General features: G+C 40.5%; 1 protein-coding gene across 1 annotated transcript in view; it reads right to left on the reverse strand.

The window, feature by feature from the left end:
- Positions 1–2,076: 2,076 nt before the first annotated feature.
- Positions 2,077–19,018, reverse strand: part of LOC125898455 (rho GTPase-activating protein 26-like) — a 125,650-nt gene continuing 108,708 nt past the window's right edge. Inside the window, exons 20-23 of the mRNA XM_049592251.1 lie at positions 9,040–9,075; positions 8,836–8,946; positions 7,719–7,810; positions 2,077–4,050 (exon numbers count right to left, since the gene is read on the reverse strand). Coding sequence (XP_049448208.1) covers positions 3,962–4,050; positions 7,719–7,810; positions 8,836–8,946; positions 9,040–9,075 — 328 coding nt within the window. The 3' untranslated portion in view covers positions 2,077–3,961. The remainder of the gene's footprint in view (positions 4,051–7,718; positions 7,811–8,835; positions 8,947–9,039; positions 9,076–19,018) is intronic.

Below are 19,018 nucleotides of genomic sequence, written 5' to 3' on the forward strand. Positions count from 1 at the left end.
TGTTCAAAATCATAAAAAAATCATAGCATAGTATGTAGTTCAAAATCTTGAAAAAAAGTCATAGTATAGTATGTCGTCCAAAAGCTCCACCTCTCTACCACCACCCCCCACCCCGCCCCACACACCACCTGAATCAGACTGCACCTGCCGCCATTACCGACAAGGTGTGTAAAATGTCTAAACGACGCTCCCATGTTAATTGTTCCGTTGTTGGTTGCCACAATGAACACAAAAGTATTTTCAGCATCCCAGCATCGGCGGACCAAGCAACAAAGGAACAGTGGATACATTTTATCTTCAATAACAATGTTCCCGTGCCTCTTCCTGTCGCCCTTACGTCTGTGGGAAACATTTTTCGCCTGACAGTTTTTCAAATTTGGGACAGTACCAGGCGAATCTGGCCTCAACCCTGCGTTTGGAGAAAGGGGCAATTCCTACTATTCGAGACTCACCAGCAGTGCAATCGGTAAGTCTCGCCGCTTTATGTAACAGTTAACGGTATGTTTTACTGTGTTGGCTACTTGACCCTGAAACGACGGTAGACAGCAGCTATGCTAATTGGGCTAACGCTAGATGCTAACATTATTCACAAGGGACTAGTATAACCTGTGGACCTCATGTGATTTAGAAATGAACCCCATGTCTTTCGTTTTATATCTCCGGGGTGCGTTGTACTGTGGTATGGATGTTTGTAAACAGAGACCATGACGGGGACCACTGCGGAGACCCAGGTTCTCTGGCAGGTTCCGACTCCGGTTCAAACATAAAAGAGCGAATTCCATTAACAGCTGCCCAGTCAGGTTGTTCATTTGGTGCGTGCGCCATGACGAAGGGATTGTTGTTATTTCGGAGTCGGCCAACTTGTGGATGTATTGGGCCAGCCCCCATTCCGGCCCTGTCCTTCCTGCAGCCAATCAACGCACACCTCATTATCATTATTACAATGAACATCCGGACCAGTCAAAATCTCGCATGTACTCGCATGAGAGAAAGTCGCGGTATGGTAGGGAGGCAAAACAAGCTCAATGTTTGATTTTTTTTTTGGCAAATTAATTTTAAAACATAATTTGAAGACAATTAAAGAGAGACAGGATATGTTAACTGACAACTCATTTAAAAAATATATATAATAAAAAATGTTATTGTATAGTATGCCATACAAATTTTGATAATATAGTATGTCATAAGAAAAGTCATAGTGTAGTATGACATAAAATGTCATGAGAAAGTCATAATATGGTACAGTGCTTTCCAAATCATTTTTTTAAAACAATTTACCTGCTTTGAAACATTTTTTCAGCCAAGTACTCCCTGAACAGCAGAAAACATTTTTGGTAGAAACACACGGTGAACAAACCTAAGTGTGAATGTAAGTGTTTGTTGCAGCAGTTGAAAATTGGAATACAGTTTAAAATATAACATGCTTTTGTGAACTTACATTTACATTTCTTGTTTTACTTATTATAGTACATTTATTAAGGAATAATGCATGACTGATAAAAGATCATGTGTGCTTTGATTTTTGATTGATTTTATCAAGTAATTTTATTTTAGCTGCAAGTCTTCATTAACAGCTTTTAGCACAATTGGATCCAAAATTTGGATCAGTTTAAAATCAAGTGGTTTAGACCAACAAATGTACTAGAAATTCTACTTGCAGTACAGGGAACCAAAAACATAGTGCTGGCTAATGCCAAAATGGCACGCCAAAATTCATTTGTGCATCCTCACAAAAAAGCTTGTGCCGAAAGCTCTGCAATTCAATGATTATTTGCTGGCCGTGCGACACAGCTTGTACGATAGCTGAAAAGCAGAGGTCAGCTTTATCAAAACAGTCAATGGTGTGAATTCATACGTAGAACTGCACAGAAGTTGATCCACTTTGTACAAATTTACTTTGCTGCTGCAAGTGAATCCATTTCTTGCTGCTATTCCATTGACATAACTTGATTTTGACTGCTTAAACACGGCAGTCATAAATACAAAGAAAGCACTTCAGCATGTTTGAATACAGCCACAGTATTAATCTTCAGGCACTACATCCAAAAGAAACATCAAAGACTCCAGGTACAGCTGTTGAACATTTATCTTTAATTCTGCACAATCTTATCAATTCACCAAAACATCTGAAAGAATATTTAAGGCTGTAGATAGACTTAAATGATACAAAAATCTGGGCAACAAGGATGGAATTAAGGAATTAAGTTAGTATTCTAAAAATACAAAATATAAAATTTCATACTTAAAAAAATTATACCTTATCAAATGCTGTGTATTTATTTACAATGTCAATAAAACACCTCAAAATGAATACAGTTCAGGATTGAGCCTTTCAGAAACTCTCATAAATAAGAAGTTCAGATATGAACAAAGTAGTCTCTTTTCACATTTAAGTTTTTTTCTTTTGTACTCTCCCATTTGATTTTCCTGTTAAAATGCTAAATGGTCTTTCAATATTCTGCCCTAACAGAACATATTCAATTCAATGATATACTTTAATACAGATCTCCAAGTTGTTCAACTTCGACTCATGAAATGAGGACATTCATTGGAGCCCCAAAGCAGACCAGCTTGCATATACACATCTGAGCAATTCTGGTAAAACATATTGATTTTCTTTTTTTCAAATGTCTTAGCTTCTCTAAAATCCACATCTACATTTTATGACAGCCTTGGCTTGTAAACCCCAGTTCCAAATTTAATTGCCTCCTCAGATATTTACATTATTAGCACTGAATTGGCATAACGGTTAAAACTAGGAGAGAAAGGTCCAGGCTTCATAGAAATACATGTGATCAATTATACGTTTTTGTCGAGTAAGGTTGAAAAATAACAATAGTGGTTTGAAAAATACGACATCTTTGAACTCTGGGAACATGACTCAGCACTATGTTCCACACTGGATCCAATTATTTCCAACAATCAAAAAAGCATCTAAGCTGGGGTAGCAGTGCAAGGCTCGCAGCCGGACTTGTTTTAACCAGGAGGAATCAGTTGTAGCTCCTCTGCTGTATTGTAAACCACTGACCAGCTTGGGGAGCTTGTTTGAAATTTTTCACATTTTTTGTGAGGGCTCTGCAGGGAGAGGCATTATAAATAAGGATAAACCCAACGCTGACCTTTTGGCGAACTGTTTTGAGGCAACCTCACCCTGTGCTGATCTGCCCCAGGGCTCCTGCTGCTGACCTGGACATCTGAAACATTAGCAAGGTTGAGTCTTGTCCTGGGGAATTATGGGACCGCCACAGCAATTGCTCCCAAACACATTTATAGCCATACAACCAAAACCCAATCATTTAAATCAGCTTTAAAAACTCCAGTCCCCCTAGTGGGATTAGCAATCATTCAAACAGCGCACAGTGAGAAGGTGAACTAGCAAGTCCAAAGTAAAAAAGCCATTTGCTTTTAGTCTTACTCCCTGTCATCATCTCCATCATCTCCACAGGTTTTTTTTTTAATTTCTAGCTGATAAAAAGAGGAGATTCTGAAGATATGGCAGTGCAGTTCAACGTAATAAAGCAAGGGCTGAGAAGCCTCACAGCTCAGCCTCAATTTCATCTCATTCATACATGTGATTTTCTCAAACCCCTCCACTTTTTTCTCTCACACACATTCCAGGTTCATTACCACATCATCTCACCAGGACTTGGGAAGTCATCCACACTAATCCAATAACAGCCGGAACCACAGTGGAACTCATCTTTTTTTTTTTCCAGTGCAATCCAAGGGTCTCTACTTCGGTCCTGCGTTATATCCATTCCATATGATTCTTCTTGGTCCAGTTTCAATTCCCGGTTCAGTCAGGACAAGAGAGGCCTCATTAACAATGGTCCAGTCCAGTATGATATACGACCTATTTGAGTTTGTTCAGTCCTGTGCAGTCAAATCTAGTCCTCTAGGGTCCAGTTTGGTCAACTCCAGTCCAATATCGTCCACTTCAAGTCTTTGTCTCTGCCCTGGACTATAAGAACTCCACATAGTTTTCTGGTATCAATCCTGTTCGGCCATCCAGAGTCCCCTCCAGCCAACCGGGCTCCCTGGAGGCATGAACTGGAGAGAGAGAAAGAAATGTTTATTTTGTTTGAACAACTCAAGATAGAGGAGGAAAATACCCACAAAGATGTGGCACTTAAACATGTGGATGAACATGTGCAGAGAGTGGGGGGGAGAGTGAAAGAGTGGGGGAATGGGGGTGGAGAGACAGACGCCAATAAGTGAGAACAGGGCACTCAATAATTTCACATGTTCCTCATTATCTCTGTGTTTCATATCTAAATATTTTGAGCATACATCTCTGGCGGGAAAATCACACAGCAATAGCTGCTAATAAGTGAGCACGAAATATGTGCCTGGATGAGAGATGTAGTGTTTCCTGCTGGATCCACTAAGATCATCGACTGTAGAAGAGGGTGAGAACTAGCTAAGTACTGAAAAAATATTTTGGCAAAAGCTGTAAAACCAAGCAACTAAGTGACAATGGTTAAATATTAATAAAAGCTGTGCTTTGCTATTGAGAATTCTACTGGACTGGATTGTCCTTGTCCCCGCAACACTCCTTCTTTGTACAGTTGTGATGCTACATTGGATATTCTTTCAGCATTACTGTTGTTAATCAGAAAAGAGCATTTATACCACTGTGTAGCCTCATGTCAATGCAGTGCCTCATAAGCCATGGACAGTTTTATCTAAATGAGCCGCCAGTCTTAATTAATTTTCTGGGCAGGAGTAACACAACATCCAAATATTATGGCCTTATAAAGTTGACATTGGCAGTATATAGGCAAGTGCTAATTCACACACATTTGATTGGAGTCGTGTCCAAGTCCATATTCATTCTTCTTTAGCTCCGTTTTAGTCCCCACCACCTCCTGAGGGAAATGTCTGACTTGTAAGGCCCCAGACACACCAAGCCAACGGTCGACCATTGGTCAAAGTTGGGCCATTGGTGAGTGTGTGCTGCCCTCGACGATGTGGCGTTTCTTGCACCATTGCCCCTTGCCAGCCCCTGTCGCCTTTTTTTTTTTTTTCTCGACGACTGAACATATGGAATCGCCATTAACGACAGTGGAGCCCGTCGGTGATGAAATTACTCTGATTAACAGTTCAGCTCAGCCCTCAGAAGAGAAACATAAGTCAGAAAAGTAAACAAAACACTTACGGGAGGGAGTGAGACCAAAACAAACTTCTTACATAGGGTAACATTATTTGTCTTTGGCCACTGAACTCTTAAGCAGAAATGTTCGTGATGGCTTGTGTTACTGCTCACTGGCAGATGGTAAATATGTTTTGTTCCTTTAACATTGGATTGTGTCATTAATGCGCTAACTGGCTACCTAGCATCAAGATGGTTTACTGGTTTCCCTTTCTGAATGACCATAGATGCTTTGCTTAACTAAAGACTGATGCCTTTCTCCCTGATTTTGTGTTTAGATGGGCGGATACAATTTCAGAGTTTAAAAAAACTCCCTATGTTGCAGAACCAATAGTAAATCCGCAGGGCGGTCCTTCGGTGGCTCGCTGAACTCTTGTGCTCGTAAACACAGTCCGACTGCGTTAAAAATGTTAAACAAAGTCACTGCAAGTCCTTCATTTCCACAATCTTGTGGACTGAGCACAGTCGATTGGTCATTGATAGTCGACTAATCGTTGCAGCCCTAATGCAGGCACAAAACATATGTGCTGGCTGACCACTGGCTGAAGTCTGTGGGGTGTGCTCATGTGCAACTTTTCTGGCTGAGACATGGCGACGTTTTCTGAAGTTGTTTTGGTGTGACTGGGCCTTTAAGCTGTTGGCCATTTGGTGCTGGGCAGGTAGAATACAGTAGGAAGCAAAAGACCAGATGTAAACATGTGGACGATGCAAGCTGTAAATATAAGAAAGTTGAAGCTGAAGTTGAGCTTATGAAAAGAAAACCAACATTAAAGCTGATTTTGATTTTAGAGTATACAGGCCCAAACAGCTGTCTTGACTAACACTGCAGGGCTTGACATGCATGAACTATAGTAATACCACGGTTTTGAGGAAGCAGTGTAATTGATCCAATTGTGTGCTGCTGTTGCATGCAGTATATTGTAATGTTCTGGTTAAAGCTCCACTAAAAAAAGAAGGCCTCTGGCAAGATATGGCAAAAACACAGGAAGTTCAAAGGAACATCGCTGCAGAAATCAATTGTGTGTTTACCACATTTTGTCCTCACAGGAAATCTGACTCAATAAAAGCTGCAGACCCTTCTACCACAGAGTCACATCAAAGGAAGACACAAAATTTAAACTTAATATGAGACAGTACACAAGGTTTTTATCTGTCTTTAATAGTCATGGGTCTTTCTGGTTTAGACAAAACTAAATCATCCTCTTCCTCTGAAATTAGTTTGTGCAACAAAGTATGAATCAAAACTGTGGTAATAATCTGTAGAACAGATAAACACATAAATACAGTGTATTGTAGCATTCTTATGACAGCTACAAAGGCATTATGAGTCTGCAGTACAAGCTCTGAGGGGACAGCCATCAGTGGCTAGCCATGAGCAGACTGGGACACCACTGTAGGGATTATATGTCCCCAAGGTCACATTTTGACCCAAAAGGCTCCGATGACACTGCTACGCATTACATAACCCTCAATAGCCTGAACGCAGCTAACTCTATTTAGGGTCTGAGGCACCATGTGGCAACTGGCATGACCAAAAAAATGAATCCCTGTATGTGTCCCTGCAGAATTCCCCTGCAGGCTTTACAACATACCGTGATAACTAATAAGTTCGACTGTTTTCCTGCTTGAGAACTAGAGAAGCCGCCTAAGTACTGCCCAAGTGGTTTTATTATCCTTAAATTTGTGCAAATCTGGTCTTCATTAGGAGAGCTGAGCCAAACAAAACTACGAGGAGATAAATGTGATTTATAGTTTTGGGCTTGAGGTTGGAGAGGCTTAAATTAGGCTGGAGAGGACCCTGAGAATGTCTGTATCGAAATCCCAATGCAGAGAGGAAAGGAAACAAAAAGAGAAAGGAAAAATAGAACTAATATTTTAAATGCTTTTCTGTGTCATCGTGTGTGTGTGTGTGTGTGTGTGTGTGTGTGTGTGTGTGTGTACTTAGGGTTACTTTCAAGTATGAACACTTACTTTTGCCCGCCCCCTAAAGAGAAGTGACTCCCCGAATCTAAAAGATATTAAGTGCTTGGCTGCATGCATTGCACATTACTACATCTGTCACACTCCAGTCTGCTTGCCAGCCTCTAATATTCTCTGGAGTAGTGTGCAATATGAGTGAGTGCACACACAAGCTTATTTTAAAGCCAGGTGTTGGATAAAAATACTCTAAAAAGAAGAAAAAAAGTATTACATGCTATGGGCTCAGGCTCTCAGTAATTAACTGCAAGATGTCAACTAAACAGCCTCTTCGTGCAACTCCAGTGCACCTTCCTCTTCACTCCAACATGACCACCACATTTTACCTAAGGAGAAACTTTGGGCAGAAGTGACAGGGGACCTTTTAAGTCTGTTATAAAAAATGGTAGTCCAGAGAAAGTTGTGTTCCAGTTGTTATTTTCTGGGCAAAAACCGTCGACTACTTACAACCCCAACAATGAAATCCAACACCACGGCGAACTCCCAAGGCTGACTGTTCATTTTGACAGTAATTGTTTGTTTTTTTTCAAACACCAACCCACATTCTTTCCTATTTCCTTTCTGCTGTCAAGTCCAGGGCCTGACTCACCGTTCTCAAAGATGGTCCCGGCGATGAAGGACAGCTCCGAGTTATGCTCTGCCTTGCAGGCATACAGCGCCCGAGCCTTCCTGCCCGCGATACTGGAGATATTCAGAGAGTGAGAGTGAGACAGTAGGTTCTGGGCTCATTCAAGGGAAAAAACAGAAAGCTTTCAGTTTGAAACAATGCTTAACTTAGACACCTAAAACCAGACATGGGTCATTACTTTATATCAACTGTTTTATAAGTACCAGGTGGCTGTATTTACAAATGATAAAGGATGTTTTCTACCATGAGTCAAACCATAAGGAAGTGATCCTTTTTAGACTGGAATGGATTTCCAGTTCTAATGTTTCCCTTTTTCTCGCACACATAATGCTCATGTATATCAAATGTAATACTTCATTTTTCTTTTACGTCATTGTTTTATAACTGTAGCTTTTACAGAATCATGGTCTGCCACAGATTCTGCTAGCTGCCATGCAGTGGGAAGTGGTTGAAGGGAGGGCTGAGGTTTTGAGGGTGCAAAGCAGTGGCAAGAAACTAGCAGCTTCTGCAGCAGCACCAGCACACTGGAAGCTTGTACCTTGAAGCATAGTATGTCTACATGGCCATATCGATCCACTGAGGAGCTATTTGAATTTAAAAGCTCGAGGCCATGGTCCACTATAAGATGGCTCTAAATAGGGAGTGTCTTGCTCAAGGACACTGCAGAAAGAAAGACACTTGCAGGAAAAAGCCTTCAGGTTTTAGAGCTTTTCTTGAATTACTTTGCTGTTCTTTATTGTTTCAAAGTAAAATGGCAACAGTCAAGACATTTGGAAAGATGAATTTTGAAGAACTATGTAAATGAATAAGAGCACATTAGCATATTGCCAACACCATTCAAATATATTACTGAATGGTGCTTGACTAGTGCTTGAACCAAATTGCAAGAACTCTAACACCTCCAGAAGAAATAAAAACGGATCCATTTTTTTTTCTCTTCCCTGTCTTCTCTGTTGCACACAATCACACACCTTTGCTGTTGAGAAAGAGTTCCCCAGTGCACCGACAGTCTTTTACAGCTTCATCGTGATTCGTGGCAAGCTGTGATTAAATCATTACACAAACAATGTGGACCAACCTGACGGGGGAGGAGTCACTGGAGGCGGAGGACGTCGGCTGAGGACTTGATGGGGCAGAGAACATCGGCCAGGAGGGAGAGCGCGGGGAGGTGGGGCTGGGAGACATTGTGCTGACGGACACATACATACAGAGGGTGCAATTTATAGCATTGGCAGCATTATATCGACTACAAACTATATTATTGTCAGCTGTGATGTTTTACCTGGTTGGTATGCTGCCACGACTCTTTGGGTTCAGCCTGGAAACACAAGACGAAATAAGAACCATGATGAAGTAATCCATCCTGATGAAGGAGCTATAAGGTTAAGTACTAAAATGTTTCTGGACTTGTAAAAGCAAAGGAAAGCTATTTTAACAAACCTGATATTAATTTAGACATTAAGTCTCAAGAGAGATTGTATTACTGAGGGGGTTTTCCCTTCTCACTGTCCTCTTGCTGAGGTCTATTTGCATTAGCTCTACAGCACACAAGGAACAAATGACAAGCCCACAGAGAAGACCTCCCAGCTTGCTTGGCAAAAAAAAAAAAAAATATTAATAATAATTAAAATAAAACCCAAATAATTTAGCTGAAAGGAGATTCTGACTCCTTAATAGCTCTCAATGGGTGATGTGAGTTGTTTTAATGTGCTCCAGCCTTGACTAAAATAACAATCTTAAATGAAGGCTAATAGCTATGATGAAGAAAAACAGTACATTCTGGTGAGCTTCCAGGGTCAAAAGAGATGAAGGTTTTAGCTGACGTACACTTGGCCCCGACATGATTCTTATACCTGCCCAGTGTATAAACTAATTGCTGCATTTCACAGTCCGTAGACAGCAGGGGCACACACGTAACATCGATTTGACAGGACTAAGTAATTTAGATTTGGTTCATGTATCTACTGTAATTACACATAGTTGTAGTGGGACTCTTTCCAAGCTTATGTTAGAGTGTGTATCTACATCAATCTAATCTAATTTCCAAATTGTCAGACGACATCATGATGTGAAATATAATTCATCCATCTATCTAAACAAGCTGTTTGCCTTCATCAATCCATTTGTCATTCTATCCATCTAATCTCATGCTGCAAGTTGCCAAACACACACACACACACACTCAAACATTCACCCACACACCCACACACACACACACACACACACAGCATGTCGATTACTCAAGTCTCGGTTTCTTTCTTAGAGATGACACGCAGGTTGCTTTCCATCACAAGCTGCCCTTAAGGATGAATCATGGTCTAGACGAGGTGAAAGAAACAGACAGAGAGGCATGTTCAAGACTGGAGTAAGGAAACAGCGAGGCATAATAAAGGGAGAAAGCAAAGAAAATGTGTCAATCAAATTATGTAGGACCGGGTTTTGCAACAGGCTGTGAGATAATTTCCTTGATTTAATATATTTCTGTGATCACGCAGCCATCGCTGAAAAATCAGTCATAAACAAGGCCAGTGGAGTCATGAGGACACTGAACACCCACCACTCAGCCAGGCTGTCGAGCATCACGACTGACTACATGTGTTTCAGGCTAAAAGAGGAGATTTTCTGCTGCCTCTGCTTCTCCATTATTTCATTGCTCTGCCCCATGTGAACTGAAATAATACTGGAAAAGCCTTAAAAGGCTGGATTATATCAGCAAAGTTTTGCCTGGTGTTCCCTTTACAGTACAACTAGATGCCACTTGCCTGATTTTAATAAAATCTAAGTGGAGACAATTAACTGTTCTATTATAGATCTTGCCTACGGGCCTTGTTATTCATGAAACTGAACTGCAAAGACAATTTGCTTCCATTGTTCAAGGGCTTCAAAACTACTTCTTGAGCCTTTTCATTCTCATTGGTTCAGGATCCATGATGTGAAATCAACAGGGTTCCCACCTGACCAGTCCAATGAGTTTAAAATACACTCAGCACGATCTAACTGCCCCTTAATCACTGACATTTTGTTGCCAGGATTGAGAAAATGGTGCTATTGAAGCTAATAGTGCTGAAGTTCAGTTGTATTCAAACCGTGCTTTGTGCAAGTTAAGGTGTGGAACAGAAACTTTCTCCAAGAGCACAGCGCAGCCAAGTAACCACACCCCAGTGCTAGGTGCAAGCACACATTACCCCACCCTGATGCACAAATTGGAGACAGAAGGTTACCTTTGTCAAAGTCTGCAGGATTTTTTTTAAATTAATGTCTGATAGTTGAATACTTTGTTTTAAATGATGCAAGTATCCAACAGCTACTAAAAGTAACTAGAAAGTGATACGGCTAATTATGAATGTTGCCCTAAACATTGCAAGAGTCACATGGGTGGAGAGTCAAACCAAACTTTATTTTGAATTCTAGGGAGTTCCCAAAGATACTGAACATGTCACACTGAGTACTGTGTACATGATTATGGAACATAAATCTACATTTCTGTTTGATGTGATGGTAAAGCCAAGAAAGACATGATGTTGGTTTGAATATCTCAGCGCACAGTTTCGATGAAATGTTAAAACAAGCAGACACACAATGTGATAATTGGATTTTTTTTTTATTTTTTTTTGCCTGATGGTAGAGCGGATCGTTCACCAATCGGAAGATCAGCGGGGTTTGATCCCCGGTTCCTCCAGGCTGAATGTTGAAGTATCCTTGAGCAAGATACTGAACCCCAAATTGCTCCCAATGATTCATCCATTGCTGTGTGAGCATGTTAAAAACTGAGTAGCAGGTGGTAGCTTGTATGGTAGCCTCGGCCAACAGTGTGTGAATGTGTGTGTGAATGGGTGAATGTGACTCATAGTGTACAAAGCGCTTTGAGTGGGCGGATGACTAGAAAGGCGCTATACAGTGGTGGAAAAAAGTTTTCGGACACCCCATGCATTTGTGAAATATTGCATTAAGAATCACTCTTAGGTCTTCAAGTGCAATTTCTTTTAGTACAGTCACAGCCAAAATACTAAATAAATCCTGAAAAGGCCATTAAAAACTTAAAATTGATTGGTTCCATAAAAATATATAAGAAATTTTGAGTATTGGGTCATTTTGCTACCAGTGATGAAGATCGTTCTTTTTATTAAAAGACACAATTTTTGTTGCCAAGCTTCGTGTCTACATAAAGCCAGCGCATTTGAAAGTTCTTCAGACACAAAAATGGCTAAAACAAGGAACCTAACGCAGGAAACACGCCTGAAGATAGAGATTCTCAGCCAGGAAGGGTACAGCTGCCGCCAGATAGCCAGGAAGTGCAGATGCAGTCCTTCAGCAGTTGGATACACTCTGCAGAAATACAGACGAACCAACAGCTTGGAAGACAAACCAAGATCTGGGCGTCCAAGGGTTTCTCAGCAAGAATCCTGATCCGCATGTGCAGGCAAAACCGCCAAATGACATCACAGGAGCTTCAGCAGCAGTGGTCAAGCCAAACTGGTGTCCAGTGTTCCACCTGCACTGTACATGGCCGACTTTTAGATCATGGCTTAAGGTCCCACAAGGCTATCAAGAAGCCCCTGATCAATGAGAGACAGAGGTTAGCCCGGCGTCGTTGGGCCCAGGCACACAAGAACTGGTCAGCCAGGAATTAGAAGAAGATTTTGTGGTCAGATGAGTCCAGTTTCCAGCTTTATTCTCCTCCTACTAATGTGAGGGTACGCAGAAGGCCAGGCGAAGCATTATCTCCAGCATGTACAGTACCTACTGTCAAGCATGGTGGAGGCAGTATCATGGTTTGGGGATGCGTGAGTGCTGCTGGTGTTGGTCATCTCACTGTCTGTGATGGCACATTGAACTCTACCAAGTATTGTACCATTCTCCAAACCCACATGCTCCCTTCTGTGCGTGCACTGTTCCGTCGAGGTAAAAACTGAGTGTTTCATCAAGATAATGCCCCTTGCCACACATCCAAGGCCAGTAGAACTTGGCTGCAGGAGCACAGTATCCAGGTCTTAGAGTGGCCAGCTCAATCCCCGGACATGAGCCCCATTGAAAATCTGTGGTGGATTATCAAAAGGTCTGTTTCAAAGCATAAACCAAAGAATTTAGAAGAATTAAAAGCAGTAATTCAAGAAGAATGGGACAAGATTACCCCTCAACAGTGTGAAAGGCTCATGGGGAACATGCCCGCCAGGATTAGAGCTCTACTACGTGCCAGTGGCAGGACTACTAAATATTAATTTGATGATGTGATGGTTTATTTATGTTTTGTTCAGTTTTGAACACATTCTCTGTTATTTGTTGACTTTGATACCGACAATGTTGAGAACTGACATATTGAAACTGTCAAGAATTTAGTTTTGTTAGTTTTTCTTGTAGACAATAAACAAAAAAATATAATTTGTATTTGTTTGTATCTGTCTAATGCAGCCACACCTTTTGAAACACAAAAAAGATTTTTCCACAAATATTTCATGATAATATTTGAGATTGTGTAAAATTTTAAGGGTGTCCGAAAACTTTTTTCCACCACTGTACAATTGCAGGTCCATTTACCACTTTCAAAAAACAAATGGTGATATCTGGGGAAACAGAGGAGTTATGTTATGTTGTATGCAGTATGTTTTGGCCACTCTTATAATCTCCAGGGTTTGGCAGTAATGGAAGTAACTAAATTCATTCATTCATTTTCCGTAGATGCTTATACTGTTAGGGGTTGCAGGAGGCTGAGGCCAATCCCACCTGACATTGGATGAGAGGCGGGGTACACCCTGAACACACGGCTAGCACATAGAAACAGACAACCATTCACGCTCACAGTCACACCTACAGCCAATTTATAGTCACCATTTAACCTAACCTGCATGTCTTTGGACTGTGGTCAGTTGAATCCCTAGGCTGAACACAAACCCGCCACCCCGAGTTCAAACCAGGAACCCTCTTGCTGTGAGGCAATAATGCTAACCACTGCACCACTGTGCTGCCAGTACCTGAGTTACATATTTAAAATATAAAATATGAGTAACTGTATTGACAGAGTAACAGTTTAAATTGCTAGTATTCAAAATAATACTTGAAAGTTTTATTTTATTTGTTTTTGCAGTTTTTGCCTTTAATTGATAGGAAACTCAAGTGTGAAACGGGGAGAGAGAGAGAGAGGGAGTGACATGCAGCAAAGAGACACAGGCTGGAGTTGAATCCCGGCCGCTGCAGCAACAGCCTTGTACACGGGACGCCTGCTCTACCACTAAGCCACCGACGTCCCTAAAATGTGTGTTTTCTGCTTAAAAAGTGGACATGGAGAAAACAGAAAGTACTTGCCCATCTTGTAAGTAATGTGAGCCTACGTGGTTTGTTTACATGACTTAACAGAAGTTCATATTTAACAGATTCAGTGTGGACAGAGAGCGATGTTTGGCGTAAAAATTCAAATGAGGCACGTATTTTCCATAAACAAATATTTAAAAAAGTGTGTGAAGTGCACCTGCCACACGACAGTGGCAGAGGAGATCCACAGCCAGGACACTGTCCTGTGTTTTTGGCATGGAAATATAAGACCCAGACAAAACTTTACAAATGACATTTCAGTGCATATATTCAGTAATCTGTCATGAAATACATTTTAAAGTAACCCTCCGAACACTGTTGACCGAGTTTAACAACACTGACATATCGACACCTTATATGATAGCAAACTGTTGCTGTGTTTCAGGCCATCTGGTGACTGCAAGCCCAATCGTCACTCTGCATGTAGCTCTGGTTTATTCTCTACCATCTACTGAGATAAATATCTGGCTCTGTAGTGGCTACATGCCACAGTATCTTCACCAGCTAATCCCTAAGTTTGTCTGTCTGCTGTTTGCAGCTGTACCAAAACAGTAAAGATGCAGATTGTAACACCAAAACAACAAGCCGAAGGGTAACTGCAGTACAGCTGGACCAAATGTCTTTTTTTTTTTTTCCTTTAAAAGCTTCTGTGGAGATTTTTGAATGAAGCCTTGATTGTTCCTAGTCATATTTCATGATGTGATTACTGTAAAATAAATTTAAAATCCAGGAAACAAAATCCTCAATTCAAATGAGGTAATTTTTCAGATTAAATGAGATTGTCTGTTTTTATATTAAATCAACTTTCTTTAATGAAAAAAATTACTCATAGTTCTGTTAGACTGTTGCTAGGCTAACACAGGTATGTATAAGAAGAGCAGTTTTCTGATCACAGCGGACTTGTTGTTTTTGAGAGGCTAAACACCAAAAACTATGGACAGAGCAGAATGTTGTGAATGCTGAAAATGATCTCATCTTTCTTTTTAAATGAATTTTGACATTTGGACTTTACAGCGCTCTGGAGATATTGAAAATATTTGGATTGGTTCACACGAGTTGGACACATTCCTCCACAGCCATCACTGGAATCTGATTATTTTAATAGTATAATACTAATAATATTTGCCTTATCTTAATCTCTAACTGTGCAGAAATACTGGGTTTTAACCAAATGAATAGACATGCATAAAGAAAAAGCTGCACAGCATTCGAATTTTGATTTAAGTTGATTTTTGAGTGCAAATGTTATAAATGAAGCTCAGCTTAAGTTCAATCAGGAAGACTTTCTTTGTGCTCATCCATTCACAGTTCTCTCCCTCCCACTGCTTCCTCTAATCAGCTAACTATGGGTGTTCACTTTTCTAATTATCTAATCAAACTTTGCCACGATCTCTATCAGCCAATCAGGATGCTACTGCAAAAGTTTAAACCTGTTCTCTCCTCTGCTGCTGTCAGCTGGCAGAGGAGGCAGAACTTTTGCAACCTTCACCCCGTTCACCTCCAGCCAACGTATCCAAAGTCCGAAACAAGCTCAACAAAGACTCGTTCCTCTACTCATCCCGATCACCTGCATGTCTCCATCTTCTCCAAACCAATCTTCACCACCTCTACGACCACCTTCCTGTTCAACTATGGATTCATCACCCTCGTCATACCATCTCCATGGGGTCCAATCACCAAAGACTTTTCTCATTTTTCTTTCTCGTGCATGTTAATAAATATTCTTTTCACGATTAAAACAAGTCTCTCCCGATTGAAATGATGATTCAAAGCTTCAAAATATTCGCTCTTAACTGGAGTCAGGTGGTAAGTTTCTGTAGGTTCGTCACTATGAGTGACTCCTTACTAGAGATGCACTGATCAGGCTTTTTCAGTTTCGAAACCGATCCTGATGCTGTGGCTTTGAGTATCAGCCGATACCCGATACAATGGTTGACCTAAAAAGCTATATACCTTTACATGTAGAACAGAAAAGACAAGAGGCATCAGGCATTGATGACTACACAGTTCTTTCCTGAGATAAAACGAAACAGATTAATGCAATGATGAACTATTTATTTTTAACAAAAATTAACAACTGTGCAACAGCAGTTGAAATAGTGTGAAATACCTCCACACAGCAGATTCTCTCCTTCGCTCCATGATGTATGACGTAGCTTGTGTCGCAATAGATTTAAAGGGAAAGGATCGCCTCAGGTATAGGTTGCATTTTCCAATACCCGATCCATCTATTTTGATGATATCGGGGCTGATATTCGATCCAGATATGGGATCGGTGCATCCCTACTCCTTTCACATTACACACAGTCAATTTGTCCATTGTTGATATAAAAACATTGGTTAAAGCAGCTTTAGGGTTCATCATTTGAAAAAAACAGAAGTACTCTGCAGCAAATGCAGAATGTTAATATTTTATGCCTCTGCCAGGGTCAGACAGTTCACTCCCTATTCCTTTTTTACAGCATATAGGTGACTCTTATCTACTGCTTGGCACAAAATATCAACTCATTCACAGCAGAGCTTCTTTCTATAGCATAGTCTTTCCCTTTTATGATGACGTGCAATGTGGTTGCCATAGTGACACTTCTATATCCCCAGGCTAGATTTGGGATAATCTTTAGCAACAAACGCATGCTCCACTTCAATAACCACCTTTAATGCTATCACTCTTTCAATAACACAAAGAGGAGAAGTGATAAATGTACACGCTGTAAGGAGTCCATCTGCCGATGCCAACAATGCACTCCAGCAGATAATATTGGCAATAACTCCGCGGTGGAATCACAAGTCGCCAAGTGACGAATATAGACAGGGTGATGGATGTGAGGTGAAAAGTTCAGTCTTGACCTTGGAAACAGGAAAAAACTATTTCACCACATGGTCCCCTCTGTGGCTCTTTTGGACCTTTGCAAAGTATCACACGGATGATGGATGTTTGCACTGACAGCATATTGTGAATCTTGGAAAGGATATAAACATTATGAGGTGACTTTGTAAAATGAATATTTTGGTTTGAAATTCTCAATAATATGACATTTTTTTAAGTGAGTGTTAAGCAGATGGTGCTCTGACTGATATCCAAAATGGATTGGAAACAGAGCAGGAAATGATATCCTTTTAATTCAGTGATACACTGTGAAGCTGACCTGCTTTTTTTTTTTTCCTGCCCTAGACAGATCTCAATATTGGAACATGAGCTGCGGTGATCACTAAAAGGATGATACATGCTGTTTAGTATAAATAAGACTGAATAAACAAGCTCAATAAGGCATATTTAAGACATTTTACAGATTTAAATTTAGCTTGTGGGTTTTATCTATTTTCTCCATACAGTTCCCTTCTTGTGTTTTATTTCAATGGAAGTTTGCTTTGTATTAAGACTTCCAACTTAAAGAACAACCCAGTAAAAAGATGTGGTTGTGGTCCTCATTTATTTATTTATTTATTAAACTGTCAGTTTGAGTGACTGTCTCAACAGTCCACCTTCTCTCTTCATTTGTCACTCACTGCTTGTCTGTCAATGCGCTCCCTCTCATCTGCTTCCTCTGTTTCAATTTCTTTCCATCCTATCTATCTCGCTCTAATCCATTCTTCTTCTCTCCCTTCCTCAAGCAGAGCTGTTGAAAGAGACGAGGAGGAATGCTTTTCAGCTGACAATCGGGATATTTTGATTGAATATATAAATCAATAGTGTTTTCTTGACTGACTTCTCCTCTTTCTCTGGTAAGACTCACATTTGTCGGCATGGTTACAAAGTGAATCAACTTGTTTCAGGTGTATACAGTCTCACCATCGCACTCACAACACATTTGACAGCTGATTTAATTAAACCGATCCCTCATCTCTCACCACCTCCTCCCCTAACAGGCCATCAATTCACTGTGCTACACACACCCACACAGCCACACATGCAGAGTCACACACTTCCATCTCATTAAAAAGTGAATGCAATGACACGTGAGAGCTGCCAACAGTGAGCATGTATTTAAAATTTATAGACAGTGCATGTAAGCAGTGAAGATTTTAACAGCCTTGATACTAAAAACAACAATCTCAAATCAAAGTTAGACAATGTGTTTGCCACCAATACGACACCTATATGTATGTGTCTGTATTTACTGCTGACACAAATGCTGCTCTGCAACCACAGCATGCAATTCTTGTCCACGGATTGGTCACTGCTTTGTTGTCGATGGCATCTTTTTTTAACAGTAAGAGTCCTGTTGAGGTACAAATACAGTGTAGGTTTATAACCTTTGGAGGATCTCTTACATAGGAATGTATCGTCTACTGCTTAAAGGCCCTTCGCAAAATAAATACGCATGACCTGCAAATTTCAAGTTTGGACTCCAGAAAAAACACAAAGGTGCAAACAGCTCTCAGAAATATTTCAGTAATGAGCATCGTAAATTTTAGTTTATACAGTTGTCACAGAGGGAATACTCAGCCAAAGATTACCTCAATTTTTTTTTACAATGACAGAAAGATGCTCTACATCAAGATACTTACAGTGATACAAAGGACAAGGCAGGAGGTCAAACAAGCTTGTGCTGCCTCTTCCCTCGGGGTGTATTTCTATCTTGTTGACATGAATATACAGAGCTGTGACACCATTGTGAAACACTATCTAATGATTTACTGTGCAGCTGAACAGTTTTATAAAACCACCCTTTATTTGGCTTTTAGTTCCTACTGTTACTGTCCATAACTCTAAACTAACTCCATGTGAAACTGTTGTCTTGATAATGACAGTATGATGTCCATTTCCACAGCACATATCCTATCGATATAACAACAGAGTCATGTCATACTAACCAATCTGTTGCTCCGAGTTTCTTTTCTCTACCATAGAATTATTTCAAATCCTTTTACTTTCCCATTTTATCTGATTGATGAATACAACTAACAGGGCTGCCCACCAAATAGTCGACCAAACGTTAGTTGACCAGAGAGGT

This window comes from Epinephelus fuscoguttatus, linkage group LG12, assembly GCF_011397635.1.
Source record: "Epinephelus fuscoguttatus linkage group LG12, E.fuscoguttatus.final_Chr_v1".
Taxonomy (NCBI): Eukaryota; Metazoa; Chordata; class Actinopteri; order Perciformes; family Serranidae; genus Epinephelus; species Epinephelus fuscoguttatus.